We start from the raw sequence: 26701 nt of genomic DNA, 5'->3' as shown, positions 1-26701 counted from the left end.
AAGGGAGAATTTTAATCTTTTGAATTCTATCAAAAAGCATGGGCATCAAGAAGCACACGATGGAGATTATGATTTGGCATATACAAAGTTTGAAATGCAAGCCTCTAGGAATTAAGCTAAAGCATATGTTTGAAATTCATGTGAATCTAGAATTGGTTACACATAGTAGCATGTTGCCCCAATAAGGGGATTAGAGGAATGTATGTACTTGATTTATCTAGATCGAATGCTATTTGTTTCACATAGTAGCATTGATGCTACCCCAATAAGGGGATTAAAGGAATGTATGTACTTGGTTTATCTAGATCAAATCCTATTTGTTTACACATAGTAGCATTGATGTTACCCCAATAGGAGGATTAAAGGCATGTTTGTACTTGGTTATCTAAATCAAATTGTAGTAATCCCTTATATGTTTTGGCTTCTAATAATCCCAAGTCCTTTAATAGAGGCATGTATGTACTTGGTTTATCTACCTTGTATTATGTGTTGGCTTCTAATAATCCAAAGTCCTTAAAAGCTAGCAAAGTTGTATGAGCATAAGTACAAAGTAAAAACAAAGGGCACATTACCAAAGGAATGCTTGTGGTGGATAATAGAAATAACAAGTTTTAAACTTGCATCAATTAACTCTCTTGGAAAGGAGGAATTTCAACCTCCAAAAAATCAACCCTCCCTCAACCACTTAACCCACTCCTCGAAAAAGGGAAAGACAAGGTTTCAAGTCTTAAGAAGGAGACATCTAATTTTGCACCCAAGGATGTCATGAGCAATGATTTCCTTTTGATATTAATGGCATTCTAGAAGGGAATGATGCTCAAGAGAAAAGTGCAATGATTTCCTTTTGATATTGATGGCATTCTAGAAGGGAATGATACTCAAGAAGGAGGTGGTACTCAAGAGGAAAGTGCAACAATTTCCTTTTGATATTGATGGCATTCTAGAAGGGAATGATAATCAAGAGAAAAGTGGCATGTTCACTTTAACGAGGCTAATTGGCATAACAAAGATGTTGGTTGGGACTCAAAAGCTACAAAATTTGATTTTGGTGAATGTTTCAAACAAGTGTTCTAGCTCCAAGAACTATATGCTAAAGGAAAAAGCTTAATAGAGTAGGGTGTTGATCAGTTCCGAGAACACACAAAGCCAATTGTGATTATGCATTTAGAAGGTAATTTGCAAGAATCGAATTCAAGTTGCACAACCATACCTTGCGGCGATCTTTATGCATTGGCATGAGGGCTAATGACATCTTTTTGGGAGGGAATTAGTGGGGATTGCATTATGACCTTAAAAAATTTGAGCACAGATTATGTGAAAGTGTGATTCTATAACATTACATGTTTTTGGATGCAATCATAAGGCAAGACTGAGTGACTCACGTTCATTGAATTTTCTTGTAACTCTATAAAGCATACTTTCATCGAGATGTCATTGGGATGAGCCCCTTTAAAGATTTGTATCGATTTAAAATTGGCCCACCCTCTGTACTTGTTGAAAAGGCTTTCGAACAACAAAATGTGTTTAAGAGAAATTTAGAATCAAAGAGTTCAGTTTTTAACTGCTAAAGACCACATTGCAAGTTCCAATAAAAAATAGACACTACAATCTTACATAAGAGGGATGTGTTGGAAGAGAAAGGGTGGGTAACTTAAGCTACATGTGCACAAGCATGCTTTGTTCAAAGACCAATATTCAATAGCTTGTAATCCATACAAGATTAAGAGAAGAATTGGAGAGATGGCCTCGAAATTAGAGTTACTCACTACTACTCCAATGCGTATTTGGGTCATTGTCAAAAAAGCATTTGGGACCAACATGGAGCATTCTCCTAAAATCATTGTGAGTGTAAGAATCTTGTGTTGAGAAGTTGCACCATGGTAGAGTATGACTTCCCATGGTGGGGACTACCCAAAGAAGACTCTACATAGTAACCTGCTTCTATAGGCTGAAGGGGATAATATGTAGACACCATTATTAAACAAAGTGTGAAAATACATTTGCTTAATACTTTCACTTTTTCATAAATCTAAAATACAAACATGTAAGCACATCTGTGTCTTGTAAGCAAATATTTAAGTACCAAAATTGTACAAGTTCACAAGTCATACCATATACGACAAACCACAATAAATGATTGCACAAAGGCACACTTTATTTGAGTTTCACCTTTCATCACAATACTGCATTGGCATGTAACCCTTCAAAACTAGTGTCTCAAACTTCATGAAACGTACAAATTCATCCCAATGTACAAAGGTGCAATGTTACTATCTGAACAATAAGGCAACAGATTGTGCTGAGCAAGACTGTTTTGAAGCTTGTCTTTCCCCTTCCTCTGTAGGAAATGTTTCATACTTTTGAAACTCTTCCAACTTGAGGCATTGAATTATTAGGATAAATTGGATATTGTAAGGTTTAAACCATAGCCCATTCTCAGTAGGAATGCTGTCTCAAGCACTTCAAAAATCTTTTTTACTTGGGTCTTGTTAACATGTGGTGCTAAGCACACACATACATGAATGAAAGAACTATAAATTTTGATGCTTGTACTAATGGGACTTCAAAAAAAAAGGGCAATGATGAGTCCAACCCTCGCTACATTTTACATTACAATCTTAAGAGAGATCCATAGCAATCTAGATGGCAATCAACAAGCAATCCCAATAGAGTGTAAGGGCAACGAGACAAATGTGGTAGAATCCTTGAGATACTAAGATAGAGCCTAGAAATACATGAGATCTTATGATTATGTTACAACCAATCACCACTTATGAGTCATGACTATGGACTGGTTGTGTCTCCTTTAGCATGCAAAGCCCAGTACAGCCCTGGTGATCCTAGCTGTCCAGATACACGAGTACTAAATTCAAAAACTTTGCATTCATGTGTCACTAAATGGGCAGTCCATGGAAAATGTTTTATATATAACAATGAAAACAAGAAATTCGAGCCGCACAAGTTTGAATTGCTCAGTGGAGATTTCCACAATCGCTCGCTGTGACTTCTCAGCTAAAAATTTCAATTAAAGTGAAAGCTGTGACTTCTCAGCTAAAAATTTCAATTAAAGTGAAAGCTGCAAATATGAGAAACAAAACTCCTCCTATGTAGGCTATGACCTGGATTTTAAAAAAATCAGCACCTTGAAAATCTCTCTCTCTCTCTCTCTCTCTCTCTCTCTCTCTCTCTCTCTCTACTACTACTACTACTACTACTTTATGCAGATGACATTGTCCTCCTTTTAGATTCAGCCAAGGGGCTTCATAGACATTTGGATGCTTTATAGGATTTTTTGCACTCAACAGGACCTCACTGTTAACCTTGATGAAATCAAGGTAATGGTCTTCAATACCTCCCGCCCCTTCACATCCATATTGAGCTTCACATACAGAGGGGATCCTCTGGAGATTGTTTCATCCTATGTCTACTTTGGTGTCGCTTTCAGTGGCCCACGCTTCACCATGGTTCTTGCAGCACATGCCAGAGTGACACACAGAAATGCAGCATTGAGCTTACTTGAGTGACAATGCTTGGGTTTTTGACACACTCATCACACCAGCCTTGATGTATGGAGCAGCCTTCTGGGCACCAGATTTATCCGATCAGGATTGGCAGCGAGTTGAGAGGCCCCAAGTCATGATGTTCTCCCGTATGATCCCCAGAAAACCATCAGTCCCACACGAGATTGTCCAGGCTGTGTTTTCTGCAGCCCCCATGGTAGTGGATACACTCTTCCAGACAGTTGCATACCTCCATCGCATCAGTCACATGGATCCCCATAGGTACCCAAGGCTTGCACTGTAGTCCTCAAGCCAGCTAGCACTTGAGGACTACCTTGGAGTATGGTCTGCCCAAGTTTCCACTTGGTTCTTAGGATATGGGCTCCGCATGGACCGCCTCCCACCCCTTCGGTACAGTTTGGACTCCCCTTTTCTACAGCTCTTTCATGAGGACACCAGCCAGGTTATCTAGTTAGATCTTCTTAGCCAGCCTTTACACCCACCGCACATGGATCACACCTTTGGAGCTCCCACCAAAGATGCACTTCTACAAAGATCACTTCTTCGGGCTTGTTAAGGATGGAATTATCGAGCATCTAGGCTACCCAAGTGTTCACATGTCCCATGCAACGCGGATTGCAATTGGCCAGATAAAGGTTTCATCCCGCCACCTCAGAGTGGAGACAAAGCCAGGGAGCTCATACGGAGACCCAAGGAGAAGAGGATATGCCGATTAGGCCACACAGAGGTTGAGGAGGAGTATTACGTATGTCGCTGCCAAGTATACTATGAGATCCATAGGAGGTTTTACTATCTATACCATGAGCAATTTGGCCCACTTTTTGGGATCATTGACTTCCCAGACCAACGCTACCTAGGGATCTTCCTGCTCGAGCTCCATAGACACAGGAACACTTTCTTGACAGAGCTTCGGCCCCAGCCACCCTGACCCCTCCCTCACCAACTTCTTCCGGACCCAAGAGGAGGACGACACCCATACAGTGGATCCTGTGGACCCACCTCGGGCTGCTGCGGATCCACCTCACCCAAGAGGAGTTCACTCGAACGAGGCCTCCACATTCTAGAGTGCCCAGCGCCCCCGGCTCCTCGGACGTCAGCCACAATCCCTCTCAGCCATACTCATTAGCCCCATGCTTGATATTTTGGAGGGTGGTATACCATCTACTGGGGGCTAATGCTCCTCTCATGTTTCATGTTCCTTGTATTCCATGATAAGATTTCCATGGACAGTTTTGTATCACTCCAGTGAGATAGTTTTGATTTGTTCTATTTTATTTTCTGTTCCACGATGAGATATGGCATGAACATTATTGTCACTTTGGTCTCATAGGCCCATTGGGTCTTTACTAGATCTCTCTCTCTCTCTCTCTCTCTCTCCACCCCCCTCTATATGCATGTGCGCGTGTGTCTATGTGTGTACGCATGCCCACATGTGTTCTCATAAATTCTTTGTGCTACTTTTTGGTCTCATAGACCCACTGTGGCTTTGGAAGACGTTAACATTACTTACTCTCACTCTCTAATCAGCATATGCAAAAAGCTCAGCGAGGTGTGGTTGTGGCAAAAGTTGGGGAAGCTAGGGAGGATGTCCATTGTGTGCTAAAATGAATGTGTAGAGTTAATGAGATGAGAGAGAGATGATAAAGCTCTGAATGTTGCACGACTGAACAATACATTTGATTGATTGACTATGTTCAATGCTTTTATAGGCTTAGCCTTATGTTTTGACTCACTCACACACCCTAGAATAGTGACACATGGCATATTCCATGACATCATTGCTTACTACACTCACATAGCCTTGGAGGCTGTTCACACACACACACACACATATACACACTAGAGATGGTTCACACATACAAAGGGCTATTTCTCACATATGAAGCTCTGATTCCCAACAAACCCCTCCCCCCCCTCCATAGCAAATGGGGAGTAGTGCTCAAGAACACTTCCAGAAAAACAGCAACAACGATGGCCTTCGGACTGCACACCACTGGTGCCAACAGCCAGACCTTAGGTGAACAAGGCATGATAAAGGAGCTCCACCACAGCTGCAAGCTCCAAGAGCTCCCCCTCAGCATAAAGCCCCCCCATCCTCGTAACTTGTAAGGTGCAACAATTTGCACTCATGCAAGAGGTGAGGGAAATGACATGGGAATGGAACCTTTGTATAATCAAGGCCCTTTTAAACTCTCAAAAAAATAACACACGAGAGAATATTACATCTCATTTTGGGGGACAACCCAAGCAAATAACCCTTGACTCACACATAAATGTTTAGAAAGCCTAGTCACAGTCTTTCTCATCAAGAGAGAATAAAGATTGTCCAGGAAGCTGGCCGACCAGGAATCGGCCAGTTTATTATGTCATGACCAGCCTATAAAAGGCAAACAATGCTCATTGTTTTAGTCATTCAGGCCAGCAATGGGTTGGTTCATAGGATTAGACCTAGACTAGGGTTTACACCTTTTCATGGAAGGCAGCCAAGTACAAGAACATTGTACCTTTTTGTACTTTATGATATATTGAATACTCATCTATCTCTCTCTTCTGCATGCGTTTTGCATCAGCATGTTCCCGGATGGTGTTTAGGGCTGAAAAAAGACTATCAGAGCTTCCGCATGTACAAATGTTGCACTGCTGATGATGAGCCATCTTGTCACCATGCACTAAGTGCAGAGTGCATGTGATATTGCTTCCTTTATTGTCTTTCCATTTGATTAGAATAGCTCTGTCCAGATCAATGGTATTCACTCTGCTCTTTGAGTCTTCTGTCTTCTTCAATGAGCATTGCCACTATGTCTTCATAAGATGTGTCTTTGGAGAACAGCTAAGATTTGGGAAAAGCATGATACCTTTTGTATGCTCTTGAGGAGCACGGCAATTTTGTCATCATCTTCAACAACCACTCCAAGACTGGACAGACCCAATATTGCCTAAATGTTCACCGAGGTCATCACTTTCATTCATCTTTAAATCAAAGAATTTTTGCTTTAAGAATACTTTTGAATTCACAAGTTGGACTTTCCATTTTTTCCCATACCTCCTTTGAGGACTTTTTAAGATCAAGATGACGTATAAGACAGTTGGTAAGGTTCAGCCCAATGAAAGAAGTTGCCCGGTCATTTCGATCCTCCCAGAGATGAAACTTTTTCAGCACCTAGAGCATCAACTCCACGTGTTCTACTTGTTGGATCTGCAACCCGGTTGTTGGACCCCTTTTGATACTGTATCTCTCGAGCTCAAACTCTTTTTCGATAGCGTATCTCAAAGTCAAACTCCTCCATGATTTCAACCCACCTAGCTTTGCAACCACAAAGATCATTATGGTCATAAATATATTTCAAGGAGTGCTGATCTATCCAAGCAATAAACTTGGAGCCATACAAATAATGTCTACATTTTTTCAAGGCATGAATCATTGCAAGGAACTCCTTTTCCTGAGTAAGATACCTCTTTTCTTGAGTACGATACCGCATCTCTTGTTAAATATTAATAGTGATTAATGTGGGAATAAACAAGTGCTAGGTGGTTGAGTAAACTAGCACTGAATGTAAGCCTTAAATAAAGCGGTTCCAATGTGTGAACAACCGCTAGTTTGTGTAAGTCTCTTGTGTAGGAGCAGCCTCTTAAAAGGCATATGTGGTGATATCATATTTGAAATATGTGGTGGCATCCTACTTAGAATATTTGGTGGAATCTTATTCAGTATATGTGGTGGCATCAAATCTAGCATATGCTTAGAATATGTGATGAGGTCTCTCCTAAAAAAAGGACCTACTTGTATAATGAATTTATGCTTTCCACTACATCTTGTAGTCCCACAATCCCTTTAGTGTTGTGTTGATTATCTTGTTCATTATCATCTCTCCCTCTTCTCCTCACTATTGTGTGGCTGCACTCTCTAGGCATTTGCTATCGATTGGTATCAGAGCTAGTATTACAGCACGTGGAGTTTTGCACCCAGCTTCCACCGCCGTCTCAAAGCCCATCACCGGGAATATCGTTCATCATCATCTGCTAGAGGATGGGGAATTGATTAACCCAATGGGGTCTCTTGCTCTCATCATACCACACATCCTAGACTTCACCATCCCTCCTACCCCACATTTTTTTCATGATCTCATGCCCCACCTTACTGCCCACACCCACACCCCTTGCCACCACCTCACCCGCATCAATTTCCATCACGACCTTGACCACATCTAAGCCCTCTCCCGCCACATTTCAGCCCTAGACTTATCCCTCCCTATCTCCACCATTACAACCCAACACTCCTCCATCATCCATGACTCCGCCCACACCAGCTTCCCCTATATCACATGCTCCTCAACAAGTTTGCCTTCACCCTTACGTGAGAATGGGTGGTATGATAAAGAGTGCAAACGCGAGAGGCTGATTTCAGCACGTGAGATGCAACGCACCTTACAAAGACTTACTCATCAAAAGAAGCGCGCATTTCTTGCCAAACGAGAACAAAAGTTATACCAGCTCTTTTTGAGCGAGGATAGCTCAGAAGCTTGGTGCATTCTTGAGGGAAAAAGAACCCCTACACCAATCACAGACCCTAGCCTCTGGGAAACCTATGCACAATAGTTGTATGATGTACCAGACCAGTCTATACCACAAATGTCACACATCCCTTGGCCTATATAATCTTACCTCTTCGATTCTCCAATGTCACTAGGGCTCTTAAAAAGCTGCATGATGGGAGAGCAAAAGATCATGAGGATCTACAGGTAGAACACTTTGCCCATGGGCACCATGTTCTAGCTCCCATTCTTGCAAATATTTTTAAGAGTGCACTTTATGAAGACTTCCCCCCCCCCTGCCCCTCCTCTAGGACCACCAACAACATTGTCCCATTCACAAAGTAGGAGACCCAGCAAACCCATGTAACTACAAGACTATCATGATTGGCCACACAATGGCCAAGGTCGAAATACCATTTTTCCCAAATTTAACTTCTTGGTCAATTTCACCTAATTTCACACCCAATTGTTGAAATTTCCTGGAAGTGTTCCACTAGCTCTTCAAGTTCTCACTTTCTTTCCATTTATAAATCCACGCTTCATACTTTAGCCTCAATTGCACATTATTTCACACCCAATTGTTAAAGTTTCTTCAATTTCTCACTTTCTTACAATTTATAAATCTCAATTTCATACTTTCAACCTCAATCGTTTCTTAATTTCTCACTTTTCTCCAATTTTATTTGACAAGTGTGTCATTTCTAAACCTTCCATTTCGTCCATAGAGACCAAACGAAACAAGTCAAAGCGACAAAAATGACAAAACGTTTTTTATGACTACGGTGCAGCACGAGTGAGATTTAAACCTGCATCCTTGCACAAAGAAGCAAACACTCCACCAACTCAGCTACCCACCCGCACACAACTTCTTCACACCTAGGACCTGTTGTATGGCCAACAAACCTTCAAACCACTATTGTACTGCCTATTTTCCCTCAGCACACGCCGCCACTCAACTAAATGGCCATTTTTTTCTCTGCTGACATTATACGATCAGCTTGCACCCTTCGTTGGTAATCCAAAGCTGCCTGGAAAGCATTGGAAAGGTGGTCCATGCATTGAGGACTGCATAAGGGCATTGGGAGCCCTTTAAACACCTTTGAAGATTCTTGGCAAAGAGCGTAGAAGGACCTTAAAGACTCGTTGTGAAGACATTTGAAGTCTTACTTGTGGAGAACCAATTCTATACGGGCTGAAGAGGGGATGCCCAAGGCACGGATAGGTTTGTGATTTAAAAGCTTTTGAAAGAACCAGATTTCCCAAGCCCAGGCAAGCTTTGGAGAACCAGATCACCCGTTTGGCAAGCCCGTGAAAGCCTATTCCAACGACTCTCAGGTCATGCACGAGTGCCAAGCAGCTTATTTCCGGACTTGGACCTCATGACCCTTCATCACCCATGGCACCAGAAGCATTTTTGCACTTCCTCACCTGCAACAATGGAAGCATCTCTTTGCACTACACACCCTCCCTGAAACTCTTTCCCACCCCCCTTCTCGTGACCTGTGCATACCATGGCCTAGACATGGATCATCTACCACCATTCCAGTATGACAGGGATGCACCACATATCCCTCTCTCATAGTGAGAGGAACAGAGTATTGAGACAGGACCTATGGCAGCTCTATACACGTTAGACATGGATATCGCCTACACAGCCTCTTCCACCGAAGATGCTATACTACAGAGATCACTTCATGAGTATCACTGATGATGGATTTATAGAGAGGCCTAGATACATGGAGGGCTTTTTACCACAAGGCTCCCGAGTGGCTATTGGTCAGCTTAGAGTTTCATCACATCAATTGAAGATCGAGACTGGCAGAGCAACACGGATCCCCCAAGAGGAGAGGGTATGCAGATTGTGCAGAGAGGAGGTGGAGAGTGAGGAACATTATGTATGCAGATGCAGAGCATATACAGCCATGAGAGAGAGAGATCCCAATTTATTCAGAGAGCCACATTCCCTACGCCAGATCTTTGAGGCAGCAGACCAGCGCATACTGGGGAGATTCATTCTAGACATATAGCGTCACAGAGAGAAATCATTACAGGCTCAGACAGCTCCAGAGGGGGGACGACAGACACAGATTACTACATTTTTTCACAGATCCATCCCACTCCCAGCCCCTACACAACAAGGAATTACTCTCCATAGAGAGCAGAGACACTCAAAGCCCGCAGGAGATAGAGGACACCTGGCTTTCGGACACCATGCCTATACCAAAGAGAGATGACAGAGATCAGAGCTCAGTTTCACAGAGAGGATGAGGAGTGACTGGCTCGCTTCAGAGCAGACGAGGCATGTTTTTCAGGCAGCTATGGACACCCCATTCATTGATGCATACCATTTTATACCCCCATTATGGTACAGGATGGAGCTAGCTAGGTTGCATATCATGATTGTATACTCCATGCATATAGCTTTGCATTCTCCCAGTAGTAGAGCTCCATCCCCTCCCCCACTCATTATACTTATTGCACACCCAGATTCAGCTCTTTAGTTCAGTACTTTTTCATTTTGTTGGGATGACATAGGATACCCCACACAGGTACACTAATTTGTCTCATAGGCCGAGTTCAGTCTTTTGGAAGACGTTAATAAAATCTTTCTTTCTTTCTTTCTTTCTTTCTCCTGTGATGGAGTCCCTCCGCAGACATGGAAGGAGCACTCCCCTCCCCTTACAACTTTCCTTTGTAGAGGGCTGTAATCTGCTATCATGCTTTTGTAAATCTTTTTACTAATTCATTTTTGGGGGGAAAAACCCTTGACACCAAAGTTCAAACCAGCATTCTTACCTTCTCTGATACGTAGGTTGAAAGAAAAGAACCCCCCAAAACAGCTAACTGCAATGCACAATAAGGAAGACAATGGGAAAGGCTACTAGCATACCAATACAATTGAAGAGCCATACCAATTCAACTAAAGTTGCACAAGTCAAAAACAAGCTTATTTATGCTCACCAGAGTAGCAATCCCATGACCAGCTATGGCACCAGAAACAACCCCGAGGGGCGATGAAGCAGCTGACAGTGCTGTTCATTAAAACCAAACTCATCAGTTAATAAGAAAATAAAATCTGATTAGTGCCACAAAACATGCAACTACACACCCTAGCATCAAGTATTTAAATTGCTTGCAAATTGCGGCACTCCCTTTCTTGTATATCGGACGTGATTGCACTGTGTGGATGTGCTTCCCCACAACTGTTCCTAATTTGAAATTTTTCATTTTTACCATTTCACCAACCTTGCTAGATCAAGAAATGCAAGGCATTTGTTGATTTTTTACATTTTTACCATTTCAACCAACCTTGCTAGCTCAACAAATGCAGGGCACACTAGGTAAGAGTAGGAGGATGTATAAATTGACAATAAGAGTAGTTGAAGAGTCATAAGAGTAAGGTTCAGACCATTAAAGTTTATACATAAAACAAGAGTATCCATGGGCAATGGACCTAAGGAGAGGTAAAGTATCAGCACATCTGCTTATGCTCGAGGGAAGTGACTATGGCTAGCTTGAAGGATCTTGGAAGCAAGTTTATTTCAAGATCCTCCAAGCTAGACTATTAAGCTTAAGAAATCTAAGGACTTGGATAGACAAGGAAACCATGATGTGCATAGAGATTGGGAATCAGGCTGAACTCCTCATTCCAGTGTCGTAATGGTCATGGGTCGGTGGAGGTTGCATCTGAGCCATTCAACAGCCTTACTTTAAAATAGGAGAATGCTCTAAGATGCTGACACGTCACCTCATGGAATGTTTGGCATTCTAGCTGCTGAGCTGTCTTCATATGATTGAGCAGCAGGTCGCCGTCCCTTCTAGCTGCTGACGTGCTTGCAACAGGAAGACTCATCTGCCATCATCTCCACCTCCCCACGATGGGAAAGGCCTCCCGAAGGCCTTTCCCTACTCCTTCACGGGTTGGACAAGCAGCTGGGATCCCGATACGCATCATTGTAAATCCTTCTAGGTAGGCCTGATTATCTTTTCTTGACCTTTTTCAACAAACTGAAAAATGCTAAGAAAACATAAGGAAACTTGGTTTTTTAATTTTTTTTATTATTTTTCTTTTTTCTTTTTTTTGTTTTGGGGGGGGGGGGGGGGGGGGGGGGGGGGGGGAGCGCTGGCTGTTCTTTTGTTTGTTGTTTGTTTGTTTGATCGTTTGTTTGATTGTTTTGTAGGGGGAGCAAGAGGAATCACAAACCTCATACATAACAAGCAAGGGCGAAATAATTTAATAAAACAACAAAAAACCATGATTTTGATTCAAATGAACACTACAAGGGCTAGATAATTTAATAAAACAACAAAAAAACCATGATTTTGATTCAAATGAACACTACAAGGGCTACGTACCAACAGTGGAGAAGAATGATTTGTCGCCCCATTCAGCCACAAAAACAAGAGCAAAGGTGGTCAATGCTGTGTTTGCAATGGCTGATCCTTTACCATTGGCACCTAGTCCTGCAATGGCGAGCTCTGCCTAAAGCAATCCACAACAATCCTTCTCCTTATTATTCATGTTAACTTTCATGTCTAAAGGCTAAAAACCATTTTCTTCAATGGCATCACATCAAGACACGTGATAGTGTTTAATAATTAATTGGCAATTCAAACTCACAAGCCGGCCCACATTCAAACACTCCAGATACTTGGTAATAAAATCCAATGCTACCAAGAGTTTTATCAGGTTCTCCTCATCTTTGGGTAGGGAAGTGCCACCTACATGGTACCTGTTTTTATAACTTTAAGACTTGGATTTAATCCTCTCAAGACAACCAAATTTGAGATTAAAAATTCTGCAGGCATCCCTACTTTGTATAAGGGAAAAAAATCTTAAAATATGTCTAGTAGGTCAGTTTTATCCCGATCGGTAACTCTAAGCGTCTCAAGCTAGCCACAGTTGCCAGCCACGAGCTTATTTATGAATTGATTGCCTATGCCACAAAGAGGTAAAGACAAGATGCAAGGCAACCAGAGTGACATTGCAAAAAAAGACTTGTATATTTCATCTTCCTTGCCATTAAGCAGACGAACATTTGTTGTGAAGAACTGTTCAAAGAAAAACGAAGCAAAATGCAAGAAGCAGCATGCACATAGTGTGCTGGTAGCACTTCATTGCCAAAGTAAACAATTGATCTCTGATGTGGGCAGTTGTTCTCACTCATGTAAATGTGGGTGCTTTTGAATGTGCTTGAAATGTTTAGGTAAATAATTTGATCCAGCAACGCCCGGGTTGTTAAGGGTGGTACGAGGGCTTTTGATTTCAGGTTCTCATCTTTGGGTAGGGAAATGCAACCTATGTGGTACCTGTTTTTATAGCTTTAAGCCTCTCAAGATGTGACACACCTCACCTATAGGATAGCATGTACAGGCCCATGCGCACCCATAGGTGCCATGTAGCATTGCCACCTCGCAATGACACATGGCTATGATGACGTGGGAGTGATAATACGGTAGGTCATGGACCTGGCCGACAGCAATAAAACAAACTGACCAGTAGCATTGGTGCATAAATATATGTGGGTAGCCAAATCATCATAATGATCTGCTTTCCTCAATGTTGGACTTCCCATAGCGTTTTTGTAGGTGAAGTGCTAGCCAAGAGTGTACAGTAGATCACTGCAGTTGATGTTTTCACTCAGGCATATCCTATGTACTAGAGATTCACTTGTATTACTTCCTTCTATACATAATACATACAATAGTTTTAGGATGTTGTGTGTGCTCTGTGATTCTGCTACACTCTTCTCTATTTCTTCTTAGGTTTTAGGGTTACACAAGCCTAAGCTAAGGAAGGTCATAGACGTCCATGGTGTATGTGGAGAAGAGAAACAGAGAGAGATGTAACAAACTGAAAGTAAGAGAGCAAATGATTGCACCGTACAATGTAAGATTATGATTGATGTGTTGACCCTCAAAGTACAATACCTTTTTTTAGGTTGAATGCCTTACCTTTCTCAACTCTCTACTCATGGGGCAATCACACTTACTAAACCGATGACATGATTGCTTACACACACAAACACACTAGTAGCTATAAGCCCGTGTTCACACGCACTTACACACTTTCACCTCTAAGAGTGTTCACACACATGAACCCCGATTTTCCCAACAATCTCCCCTTCAGAGTTAGGGTGGTGTTATGAGAAATAGCATTCATACTTAAGGTGATTTGGACTCACTGGCACCACGCGATACAAAAGATCATCGTGGCCATACCTAACATGATACAACAGATCACGATCAAGCCTGCAAGTGGAGCTTGACCACACATTAGATTCTTCAGCTTCCAAAACTATAGCACTATAGAAGACTCTATGAAGCCACTTGTGCAAGTCCAGAACTGCTGAGGATATGCACATATGCTGGCTAAAGATGAGAGGATCTTCTATGCTGCCTAGGGATGAAGCACGGGGTGCTTGAAGGCTAATTGCAGGCTCTAGAAAAACCCGGAGATTTTTAGGTGCACATTCACTTTCTGTTGGTTGAACTTTTGTGAAATGAGATGATTTATGCAAGGATCTATAAGGCACCTTATACATGAGATATATGTTGCAATCCGTTATCTTATGCTGCTGTCAGCCTGTTTTACAGCCCACGACGTGTGAAAATAAGCATTTAAATGCTACGCATGCTTTCATGCGTGACGCGCTTCATTTACAGCTGGCCGACAGCTGTTGGGTGGTGACTATGCTCGCCGACTAGGGTTTAGATGCTGCTTACTTATGCTGGCTGACTGGTTATTAGGGTTTTCCCATGATGTTTGGCACCCACCCTACCCAAGGCATAAGACACACCTTGGCTGTCCCATGGGCTGGCCCATGCTCTAATATGCTTTGTATAATGCAACTAATGGACTGAAGTAACATGCCTAGTCTCAGATGACCTAAATGCTTGTTCCCCAAGTGGGTTAAGGGACTAAACCTAACATCTAAGGCTGGAAGACTAACCTGCGTAGCTCGTGCCTAACATGTCCCGGACTATGGCTCACAATGGGGCCACGGCATACAACAACAATCCCTAAAAAGGGTATTAATGATGTACAATGTTACATTGAATGCTCAGCCAGTGTCACATAGCACCACGGTCCACAGTGCAAAGTGCATGTGACACAAGTTCTTGACACTCTCCGCGAGCACAACTTGTATGCTAGAAAAAATAAGTGCACCTTCTTTGCTGATAAGGTGAATTATCTTGGCTTTGTCATCTCTCATGAGGACTTGTCTCCAGACACTGCCAAGATCCAGGCAATCATTAACTGGCCTACCCTAGGTCAACTAAGGAAATTCGCAGTTTCTTTGGTTTGACAGGATGGTGTCAAATCTTTGTCAAAGAATATGCCAAAATTGCCTCTCTCCTCACCTCTCAGCCTGCCCTTCAATAGACCCTAGAGTGCTAAAGCAGTTTTGAAAAGCTTAAGGTTGCTCTTGCCTACCATCCAAAATTGATGCTTCCTGATTTTGATTCTCCATTAGAGGTGGTTACCGACACTAGTGGTTATGCCATTGGGGTTGTCTTGATGCAGGATGGCCACCCGATCACATATGCATCCCAAAAGCTTCGCCCTCATGAAAAGAATTATCCCACTCATGATCTTGAACTTTTGGTTGTGGTACATGCAGCAAAATTATGGAGACATTACCTATCGAGGTTTCAGCTTGCGACTCAAGAGCTTGAAGTCAATCTTCACCAAGCTAGAGCTCAACATGAGGCAAAGGAGATGGGTTGAGCTACTCCAAGAATATGATTTTTAAAATCAAGTTTCGGCCTCGTATAGATGATGCCCTTAGCCATGGGGCTTCTATTTTGGCTATCTCTATGCCGTCAGACCCTGTTTGATCAAGTTAAAGAAGTATTCGTCAGGATCCCTTCTTCAAGCCCATCCTCCAAGCTTTCGCTAGTAATGCTAATAGAAAGTGTCCAAGGATAGATCATAGAAGGGTACTCCCTTATTGATGGATGCTTGTATTATAATAAGAGGCTATGTATACCTAGCAATGAAGCCCTTAGAAGGAGAATCTTAACTGAGGCACATATTCCCCCTTGGCCGGACATCCACGTTATTCAGAAACCTACACTTCAATCAAGAAGGGTTCCTTCTGGCCTGGACTCAAGAAGGATGTGTTGAACTATGTAAGCAGTGTCTCCCTTGCCAGCGAATCAAGGCAGAGCGGGTCAAACTTCCAGGTAAGCTCCACCCTTTGGACATTCCCCATATAAAATGGGAATGCATCACAATGGATTTTATCACTAGACTCCCCTCTGTTCAAGCTGGATATGAATCCATCATGGTGGTGGTTGACAAGCTCACCAAGGTTGCTCATCTTTTGCCTGTAAAGAAGACATTCACTACCATTGATATTGCCCGCATCTTTGTTAAAGAAATAGTGAGGCTTCATGGTCTGCCTCAATCACATAATCAATGATAGAGAGAAAGTTTGCATCCAAATTCTGGACTGCCTTGTTTGAGGCAGTAGGCACTCATTTGGATATGGGTACTGCCTAGCATCCTAAGATAGGTGGTCAAACAGAAAGGGTGAACCAAGTCATAGAAGATATGTCCAGAGCTTATTGTACTCAAAAACCTCGTCGATGGATCAACTTCTTGCATTTCGTGGACTTTGCCTACAATGCCTCTCACTCACCACCTAGTCAAGGTAGAAGCCACCATGTCCCTCTTCAAGGCTTTGTATGGGCAGGATTGCATAAATCCTCTTAGTAGGTCAGATCCTCTAATCAAGGTAGAAGCCACTCAGCAAATGCTGGATGAGGTGGGCAGACAAGTCAAGCTCATTCGTCAAGACAAGGCTACTCAAGACTGTCATAAAAGTTATGCAAACATGGGAAGATCAGCAAGGGAATTCAAAGAAGGAGATATGGTCTTCCTTCGAGTCATACCAAAGAGAAACACACCATCTTCAGGCAAGTTCCAGAATCTCTCTTCCAGGTTTTGCGGGACTTATGTGGTTATTAGAACATAGGTGACCAGGCCTCTGGATTACTTTTACCCCCGCATCTTCCAATTCACAATGTATCTCATGTAAGTCTTCTCCTAAGGGATATAGTAGACCCGTTGCATATTCTTGATCATGAACAAGTGGTGATCCCTAAGCAAGGCGAATTTCAAGAAGAGCCAGAGAAGATACTTGACCTTAGGGAGAATCCTCTCCATAACCGCCTTGTTCCAGAAATCTTAGTTCAGTGGAAGCACCCTCCATTAGAAGATGTCACGTGGGAAAGAGAAGATGAGTTCCATCAAGCATATCCCCGCCTTCTGTGCTCATGACAGCTTGTTTCTATTAGTGGAGAAGTATGTAAGATCCCTCACTAGACTGGAATTGAATCCACCACCTTGCATTTCTTATTTTCCAAGAAAAATAATTATTATTCACCATCTCCACTCCCGGCTTTTCTTTTCTCTCTCCCTCTCAACTCTTCTCCTTCCACCTCACGCCTAGCGTCGCCCTTTCTTCCCTCTATCACCTCACCTTCTCCATATGGAAAAAGAACAAGAATTAGTTTCTCATAAACTCATTTTTTAAGTTCCTCCTTTGAGGATCGTTTTGCATCCAGTTTGATCAAAGCTTGGGGACACCTCAAACCTGCCCTCTCCCAGTTGCCTCCGACTACAAATGAGGAGACACTCCCTGTACTTAAATCCATTTGTTAATGTTAAGTTCACTGACACATTACACACACTGTAGAAAGAGTATCAGTCATATTACCTTTTCTTTCCTTGTGTCATGTGCCTTCTCTGTCACCTACACCATGATTGGTATTCCTAAAAGCTGAAGTAAGGCTGTGACTGTGAGGTAGGGATGACACTGACAACATCTTCAATGTCTTGAGGCTATATTAAAAAAAAAAACCTTAAAAATGTAGCTGCACTTAAAATGCATCTGCAGCAGGTTAGCATAACCGTTCTATAAGCTAAAGGTCGCATTGTGAATAGAAAAGGGATCCAGACTAGGAACCATTTAGCTTTGAGCTGTACAAAGCATGATGTGAATGTGAATTTTGTACTTTGTACATCATTTCCAGGTAATTTTAACTGCACAGAGGATAGTAGAAACCTTCATTTCAAACACCTCAAAGGAGTCCAAAAGAATTTGTACATGTTTCTTCTCTTCAGATTCTAGCTGAAGCATGTCAATAAGGACAGAAAAGAGAGATACAGGTCCAGGACCCTGTGCTTCAAGCAAAAAATTAAACACCTCGAGTGGCATGTTAACTCTTGTGAAAGGAGGGGAGAAAAGCCTTGATGAGAAAACAGGGGACAGTAGAAGCTAGAAGTGAAAAACATGAGACCCTAGGGAGGCTTAAAAAGAAACTACGAAACTCTGTTGGAAATGCAAAGAGCATCACGAGATACCTCTTGCTGTTCCTCCTCAGCCTTAGAACCTTCCATTGATGTAGCTTCTAGAAGAGTCAATACGCCAAAGTACACCTACAAGACCAGTGATTTGAAACTGTGAGACAAAAACATGTAAAACCAGCATACAGTGCACTACGCTAGAAAGTCCGACAGCCCAACACCTTTAGAATCACAAGTGTCTCCCCTGAGATGATTGGGTAATCATCCAGGAAATTCTGAAAGGGTTACGGAGTCATCTGACAATCTCCTCACACACAAATCATGATGTCTATTGTATCCGAACAATACATTGTCTAGGCATACAAGTGCCTGACCTGATTCCTATGCTCCTGTTTCCAAGCATTCAAAATAAAAAACCTCAAACAATACGCTGTGAAGAAAAAAAAAACTACAACCTTCCCTTACCAGTAGAACAACAGCAGCCAGATCATCAAGCGGCAGCTCGTTCTCTCCTAGGCTGCACAGTAACCAGCATGGCCATTTAACCCCATAGTTCATTATAACTGCATCACAGATTCCCCTTGAGCACACACACACACTTCCATATGATGAAAAAAACTTGAATGTTTCACCAACCATTTTACTGATAGATTCACTCTCCACTATAAAATTATCCACTTGTCTAGCATCAATATTACTAGATGAGAGTTGTGGCAGAGATCACCTACCTAAAGGGCAGAATCCCATCAATGTAATGGAATGTCCGACCTAGAAATACAGAAATGAATGTCATTGCCCTGCAATGTAACAAGAAGACAAGTCATGAATTTTACTCTAAAGGTTGTAGTTGATAGTTCCAATAACAAGAAGAGTATACTCTAAAGATAAAAGGAAAACTTTAACAGGGGACCAGCAGAACCTACACAAGTGAATTATACTCAAAAGGTTGTAGATGATAGTCCAATAACAAGAAGAGTGCACACTAAACAAAGATGCAAGGAAAACTTTAACAGGGGGGCAGAAGAACCTACACAAGTGCACCAAAAGTGCCAGTAAAAACGGCTGCATTTGACTTTCTTGATGCTAGAACAGCCTGCATCAACATGGTGGGAAAAGTTTATCATCAAACCAACACAGCAGAATTCAAGATGCAAAATGTGTCTTCTTATGTGATCTTCAAAAGACGTCTACAGAAGACAAGAACAGAGATTTCTTTATGTATAACAACATGCCTCTAGACCTTGATAAAACGGAATGGATGAACCTCTTAGAAAATCCAAATCTGCACATAATGCAGAGAGAAACAAAGAAAGCAGGGCTCCATTCTGGTTTAATGACCAATCATGAGTGTTCTTTTAGCGAATCAACAGTGCAGCAGACTTCCACTCTCCCAAAACTGCCTGATCTAGGACCCCTACATCTGCCAATGTATTGGCTGGTGAAGTGGCTAGCTATTATGTTTGAATCAAGCTATTACTTGTTTCCAAGCTCTGTGCTCCACAAGGGCCCTTGTATCCCCTTTACACATAGCCTTACTCTCAGTTCTCTCCAGCCATCAAAACTTGAGCGTACAGGTATGGAGTAATAAGCCATTATCACAATGAATATAGCTCTTTCCAGCCACCACTGATGTAGCTGCCCCACCCCAAAAAAAAACCAAGAAAGGAAAACACCTCTCATCCCTCCCAAAAAGAAAGTGCAAACACTTCGACTGCATTACCAAGGATTGTTTTGATGCTTTAACTAATGTATCTTCTGTTTACTAATAGACAAAACGTTTAGTAGAAAAAAAAATGCAGTGGGTCACTTAACATGTTGCTTCTGTTAAGCCTTTCAAATCAAACTTTGAGTGAATATTGCGCACAGCACTTTTCCTTTTACTCTTAAAATTGAATTGTAAATACATAAAAAGGATCAACAAAAAAGTAAAAGCCACTTTTCCCCTCACAGCAACACAAGAAACTGTCAATGAACTGAACTTCAGCCAACACAGGAGCTCAAATAGTCAAAAAAGGAAAACGAGCATACCGCAATGAAGAAGGTCTTGTCACCTATTTCGGAGAAGAATATAAGTAAGAAAGCCTGACCATCATACAAGCCAACAAGAGAAATCCATAAAAACAATCAACTATGCCACCACAAAGCTAGTGATGGACAAGCCACTCACATGCACTCAAAAAAACTCTTCTTTCACATGAAATACTTACAGATACAAACCCACTCTTTATATCATCCAAGTCACCAAGCCAGCTTGCAGCTTCTTGTACACTTGATGCTTCTAGCCCTGCCCATGCTTGGGGACATGAAATCAGTCCAGCCAACGTGAATGCTACTGCAGCAGTGGTGGACAGTTTGCCAAATGAAACTATTTGATTGTCTCTATCTTGCCTTTCTAATTGCAGACAAAACGTCTTCTCTGCAGAATCATCCAAGAAATTGCTGTCCTCTTCAGCTTCTGTTCTCTCTTGCTCTACTTCACTTGCAGGCAAATGATATCTGGCCTGTAAGTCATCTTCCAAGAACAATGCAGCAGCTGCTTTAGAAGCTTGAAAGCGAGAAGAAAATCAAGGACTGAGAAACGATGCAGACTGCACACAAAGAAGAGAGAGAGCAGATTGACTTAAATAAATCTATACAAAAGCTATCATATAGAAACATAAAGCTTAACCATCAAGTCACCTAACAGTACTCTACAAAAAGTAATGGAGGGGTGGGTAATGCAGGAGAGCAAAAGTGGCTGGTGGGGGTGTCAAATGGCCTTGGAGAGGGACCAGTAAATGCTGAATGCTCTCATACTCAGCATTGCCACAGCTATAGGCCATCCACATCCAGCCTCACACCCGCATTTCCCTCCTCTTCATATTCCCCCCCCTCCTCTCCTTCCCTACCTTCTCCCTCTCTCAACTTTTCTCTCTTACCTCACTTTGTTTTTTATCTTTGGCATCGTCCCGTGGAGCCACGTGTCTTATCATGACACGTGTCACATGCAGGTGAAACCATTGGAACTGGACGGACGGATCTGTAGGCGACAGCGGATGTCGATCTTTGACGGACGTTGCAGCATCTATGGTGGTTCGAATTTCTTGATGACGCATGTAGAAAAGAGACAAGTGCTTCTGGTCATGAAGAGTTACTGCATAGGTGAAGCAAAGCGGCAAAGTAACGAGGAGTGGAGAGCCACCGGGAGAAGCTCAGTCCCTCAGCCGCGTGTGGAGCTGGCTGAGGCCAGGCAGCAGTGGGCGAAGATACAGGCAGACCAGGCTGTAGAGCTGCACACCTGTTGAGAGAAATAAACAACGCAGTTCTTGGCTCTAAGGAAAAATACGCGCAATGGATGATCACCAGAGCTCTGATACCATGTTGAACATGGTAGAGCAGCGCAACTATGGTGGGTGATAGGTGTCCATGGTGTGCTGCAGTAGAGAGAGAGAGAAAGAAAGAAAGATAGATATATTAACGTCTGCGAAAGGCCAAAGTGGCCTATGAGACCAAAACATAGTACACAGCTGATGGTGTCTCATCAAAAGCAAGACAAAAAGGACTAAAAATGTCCTAAAACAGTCCTAAACAGCTACGAAAGGAAAATACTCCTACTGAGGTACAACAAAAGTGTATAATATCTACAACTAGCATAAGACTAGTGTAATCTGCTCATCTCAGTATCTCTCTCATGGGGTGCTGTAAGATAGAGAAACTAAAGTGACAGGGCAATCGTCTCCTGTGGCGGGTGATGATGGCTCTAATCCACTGGTGATGAAGCGGCCGTGGACGAGGTCCTGGTCAGCATGGGCGTCTCGCTCAACAAAGTGCTATGGCTCTGTCAAGGGTGACTCCTCTTGAAGGACGTCTATGGGACGTCTGGCTCGCTGAGGGGGTAGTGGAGGTCCTGGTCGTTATCTGCCGGGGTGGTCCTGGCCCTTAAAAAACCTGTCATGGCTCGCTGGCGGGGTGGATCCTGGTGTGCTATCCTGGCTCGTAGGAGAGCCTCTTGATGGCGTCTGAGCTCCATAAGAAAAGCCCCAAACACTTGTGATCCTCAAACTCCATCACATGTCGTAATGGTCCAAAACCCTCTCGGAAGAGAGAGAGAGAGAGAGAGAGAATGATTAGCACAGCACTAGATTGATTGATGATGGGTATATCTTGCAAAGTACAATGCTCTTTTGTAGGCTAAAGAGCCTTACCTTCTTATCCAACACAATCATGCATGCATACACACAAGATGACACATGGCACACATTTCTTATCCAGATATAAGAGGGTGTTCACACCTAAGCAGGCGTTCACATGCTCATACACATGAATAAGTTTACACACATACACAAGCGGGTACACACGCATGATGGACACACATGAGGCTCTGAAATATCCAACACATGTTCCACTTGTGTTACTTATTTCTCTGTCATGCCACATGCTAGCATCATTTACTCGCATTGAACTTACACATGTATGTTTCTCAGATCATTGAATACAATGCTCAAATCAAAAAATCGGACTTATACGTGGCAAGTAGAGAGGGCAACCTGCAAGTTCATTGGTTCTTGTGTGAGTGTAACAGTTCTTTTTGTTAGTTAATGATCATGTTGCAAACTCAAGGCAACACAGACATGGATTCTCCAGCACCACAGAACCCCCCACGAGCATCGTTCAGCATGATGATAAAGATAGTTCTTTAAATGATGCAGAGCCAGGAATAACACATGCAGTGGAAGAATAAGTGCTAGACGGAGCAAGCAGAAGCAGAGAAGAAAGCGAGAGAAGCATAGAAGAAACCTGGGGCTGAGCAACTCACAATGTTCGAAAGAAGGATTCAACATGAGCAAGCCCAATTCTGGACCTGGTTTGCAAATCAAGGTTGTTTTTTCACCTAGGGGGGGAGGAAGGAAGAAGAGGGGAGGGGGGGGGGAAAGGGGACGGGGACGGGGACGGGGAAGGAAGAGAAGGAGCGCAGGAAGGATTGGGCCTGGATACAGAGGCTATCAATATAATGCTTTTGAAGTTCATAAGGAGCAAAGAACCCCTGTTACCACACAAGATCATCCTTGCCCAACTTGGAGCCTCTCCACTCAAGGTTGATGAGATCTTTTAGACTGAATATGCCTCCATTGCATTTGATATCTACCTGCAAAGCACCTTCCACACATCTCACTCACACTTTCCCTGCAGCTAGCAAGGACCAGCTGCCCCCATTCTCCATGTCTGTAAACACGATGCAAAAATGGGAAGCACTCTCTTTTGAGATACCCTATCTGCTGCCACATAACTAGACACCGGTATCATAGTATGATCCAAGGACGATCTAGGCCGTTACAGTTCTTTCAGCATCTCTCATGTTGTTCACTAAGCCTAGCAATATGCCTCATGGTAAATCTTGGACCAAAAAAAAGTACGAGTAAGAGCCACAGCCTGGTCTCTATGAGAAGAGATGTCTTTGCATTCTCCTCAAATGCTCTTCAAGTGCCCCTCTCATGTCCGGGAAATCAAAACAATGTCATCTAAACAAAGCATAACGGCTATCCACATTTGAGCAAGTAGAGAGCAGGCCCTCCTGCTGTCTAAATAACATCATTGATGCATCACGCTACAAGACTCCATTAGAAAGGACACTCCTGCCCACTCAGGGTGTTGCCGCACGAATGACCATCATCTCCAGTCTCAACTCTAGCTTGTAAGCAATGTAAGAGCTTTCCGCAAAGAATGACAAAAGGCCTTCCAGAAATGAATTTGACATGTCAACACTACCTTCTACAAATGCCAAAGGCCTTCCAAAAATCCAGTAGGCATTCTGAGAGACCTAGAATGGCCTGCAAAGGATCCTGCTTGATTCGAATGAGCCTGATATGTGTCCTCCAAGGAATATTGATTTTACAAGAAACAAGTATAAGGAACATCCATCAACAACAAATGAAGCTCAAATGGGCAAGCAAATCATAAACACACATCGAAAACATAAGGCATCACAATGGATAATTGCAATATTAGGATAAGCAAATCAATGCATTCTCTGTAAGATTCTCTGTAAGATGCAAGAAGATTGTGAGCGTACCATGAGGAGGGCAGGAGAAAGCCATGCAGAGGTCCTCCTGTGTGCAGATGGGAAGAGACCCACGGCCTTTCTCCCGAGAGGGTTTCCATTAGCGCAAAAATGAAGAGATGAGGGTGAGGAGGTGGTTTGCTTCCACGCTTTGCAGCGCTGCATGTGGGAATTAACATGTCGTGGAGAGGAAGTCGAGAGCACCTGCATTTTGCCCACAACGAACTAGCCGAGCAGAGGCATATCGTGGGCTTGCAGCCTTCCTTCTATGGAAACTGCCTCGAGCAAAGGCAGCTCCGCGGGACTTTTGTGAATCATATTTGCAGCCTTATCGTCTAGCGGTCGCAAGACCCCCACAAACTTTTTTCCTAACTAGTGAAAAAAAAAAGGATAAAGCTTGAAAAATGAAGAAGAATAACTAAAATTTTGAATTTTTGAATCTTTGTACTTAATTTGAGCCGTGAACAGGACGTGAAATCTACTCTATTATTAGTCACACTGAAATAGATATTCAGACGAATTTTAGTATATTCACTCAAAAAAAAATTCACATTAATTTACTAAGGCCGGAAAGATAGACATTTTTCGAAAAGTTATTGCATATATTCATCAAAATTATTTCTTCGGGTATGTACAAGGCTGCAGTACTGTTTACATTGCATCAAACAGTTTCTTTCTTGAAAGGCACATGAAAACAACATCTTTGGTTGTCTTGCAAGCATGGAGCAAAGGCACGTAGTTGGAGCCATCTAGAAAAGATCCATGATTCCCTTCTTCAGACAAGGAACCACCCTCTCCACAAAACAACACATCTTTGTCACTTTCAAGATTGATGGGGTTGCTTCTCGAACCGGGCTTCCCATCATCTTCTTCATTTGCTTCATTGCCAACATCCACATCCGAATAATACCTACAACGAGGAGAATCCAAAAAGAAAAGTTGATCAACATCAATTCAGTTGAGTGAGATGTGGTATCTTCATCACTTTCCATGTTGCGGCCACTCTTTTTTTGTCCATCCTATTTCCAGTTTTAGGGATCAGCCAGTGGGCAGAGGGATAGTACTTCCACATGCGTAACATGCGCAAAAGCGTTAACTCCAATGCTGCCCCAAGCCTATTAGGAATGTAGTTATCCATGTACACATATGCTCGATCAAATACATTCACTGGTAACAGAGAGACTTTGTTCTTTAAATCTCCAGCCCCATACAATGCATATTGCTCCTACCCCCTTGTAATTTCTTCCGCCATTACATTGTGACAAAAAAAAGTTTAAATGAGATTTAAACATATCTTTCATGAAATAATCGAACATGCCTTCGAATGTGTGCAAGCGAACTTGTTTCAAAACCTTGCACGTGACAATGCCCCCAGCTGATTTTGATACATCCCATGCAAGATATTTTTTGATAAGGTTGCCTATAGAGATCAAGGAAATTGCCATTATTTTAATGACCATTTGGAAGTGGATATGATTCAATGTTCCACCCTTCTCAAGTGCAAACAAACCACTAATACATTCAGACTAGACAAAGTCTTCCAATGGTTCCCAGAATGCAATATCTATGTCACCACTCCCAACACCTACAGTCACAAAAACCTCAAGTAGCCTGGTCAACCTAATGAGCGGCACTTTTTTGCATTTGGTGGTATTGTTAGGGTCAAAACCTACAAACCTTGCCCTAGTCTTCACCATATGTAGATTTATAACCACTTTATTTCCTTCAGGGGGTGTGAGAATACGAGGGTTTGTTGAATCTACCACGCCCTTGCCATTGTCACACGGGCATCTGTGTGGATGCAGTAGCCTCCAAGACTTTCCCTTTATCCCATGGATGTGCATAAGGGCCTATTCTGTCTTTACCTACATTTGTGATGTCTGTAAGCCCTTGAGGACGGCGAGGTGCCATGGCATACAACACAGAGCCTACAACAGTCAGATAAACCCAGCCCAACCCCACAACACAAAGCCTACGACCGTCAGATAGACCCAGCCCACAACACAAAGCCCACGACCCAACAGTGAGTTCCCAAGCCCCCCCACACAGGTGCCCTTTTATTGCCCCGCCAACATAGCATCGCACCCACAAATCGTACCTAAGCAGTACGCGCCCTCACGAGGCCAACATACAGAAATTACAGAAAGAACAAGAAAGAACAATTAAGATTAATCTACAGAAAGAAGCGTTCTCTTCAAATCAGAGTTCTCATCAAAACAAGCGTTAATTAGCAACTAAACAAATCGAACCAGCAACAACTAATCAAAGACCACCACAGCAACAACTAATCATA

General features: G+C 42.7%; 1 protein-coding gene across 6 annotated transcripts; it reads right to left on the bottom strand.

The window, feature by feature from the left end:
• Window positions 1-2521: 2521 nt before the first annotated feature.
• LOC147607327 (protein PAM71, chloroplastic) lies at window positions 2522-24767 on the bottom strand. Of its 6 annotated transcripts, none has more exons than XR_015264721.1 (13): window positions 24421-24764; window positions 20579-20872; window positions 20400-20453; window positions 19403-19464; window positions 19100-19168; window positions 18837-18888; window positions 18429-18503; window positions 12410-12536; window positions 11015-11085; window positions 10850-10897; window positions 3040-3119; window positions 2960-3001; window positions 2522-2844 (listed from the first exon to the last, which is right to left on the bottom strand). XR_015264721.1 is itself a non-coding variant. In XM_086790510.1 (13 exons), the coding sequence occupies exons 1-12, from the start codon at window positions 24616-24618 to the stop codon at window positions 3009-3011; spliced, it is 1122 nt and encodes a 373-aa protein (XP_086646636.1). In that variant the 5' UTR covers window positions 24619-24765; the 3' UTR covers window positions 2522-2844; window positions 2960-3008. The 6 variants fall into 6 exon arrangements, 5 of the variants coding, with proteins under 5 accessions (XP_086646636.1, XP_086646637.1, XP_086646635.1 ...); XM_086790510.1 differs by having other exon boundaries at window positions 2960-3040; window positions 3080-3119; window positions 24421-24765; XM_086790511.1 differs by having other exon boundaries at window positions 2522-3001; window positions 20579-20883; window positions 24421-24766.
• Between the last annotated feature and the right edge of the window lie 1934 nt (window positions 24768-26701).

This window comes from Cibotium barometz, chromosome 55, assembly GCF_041138505.1.
Source record: "Cibotium barometz isolate CiBa-2024 chromosome 55, ASM4113850v1, whole genome shotgun sequence".
Classification (NCBI taxonomy): Eukaryota; Viridiplantae; Streptophyta; class Polypodiopsida; order Cyatheales; family Cibotiaceae; genus Cibotium; species Cibotium barometz.
Note: the sequence above shows the minus strand (reverse complement) of the source record. Positions and strands in the feature narration are given on the sequence as shown.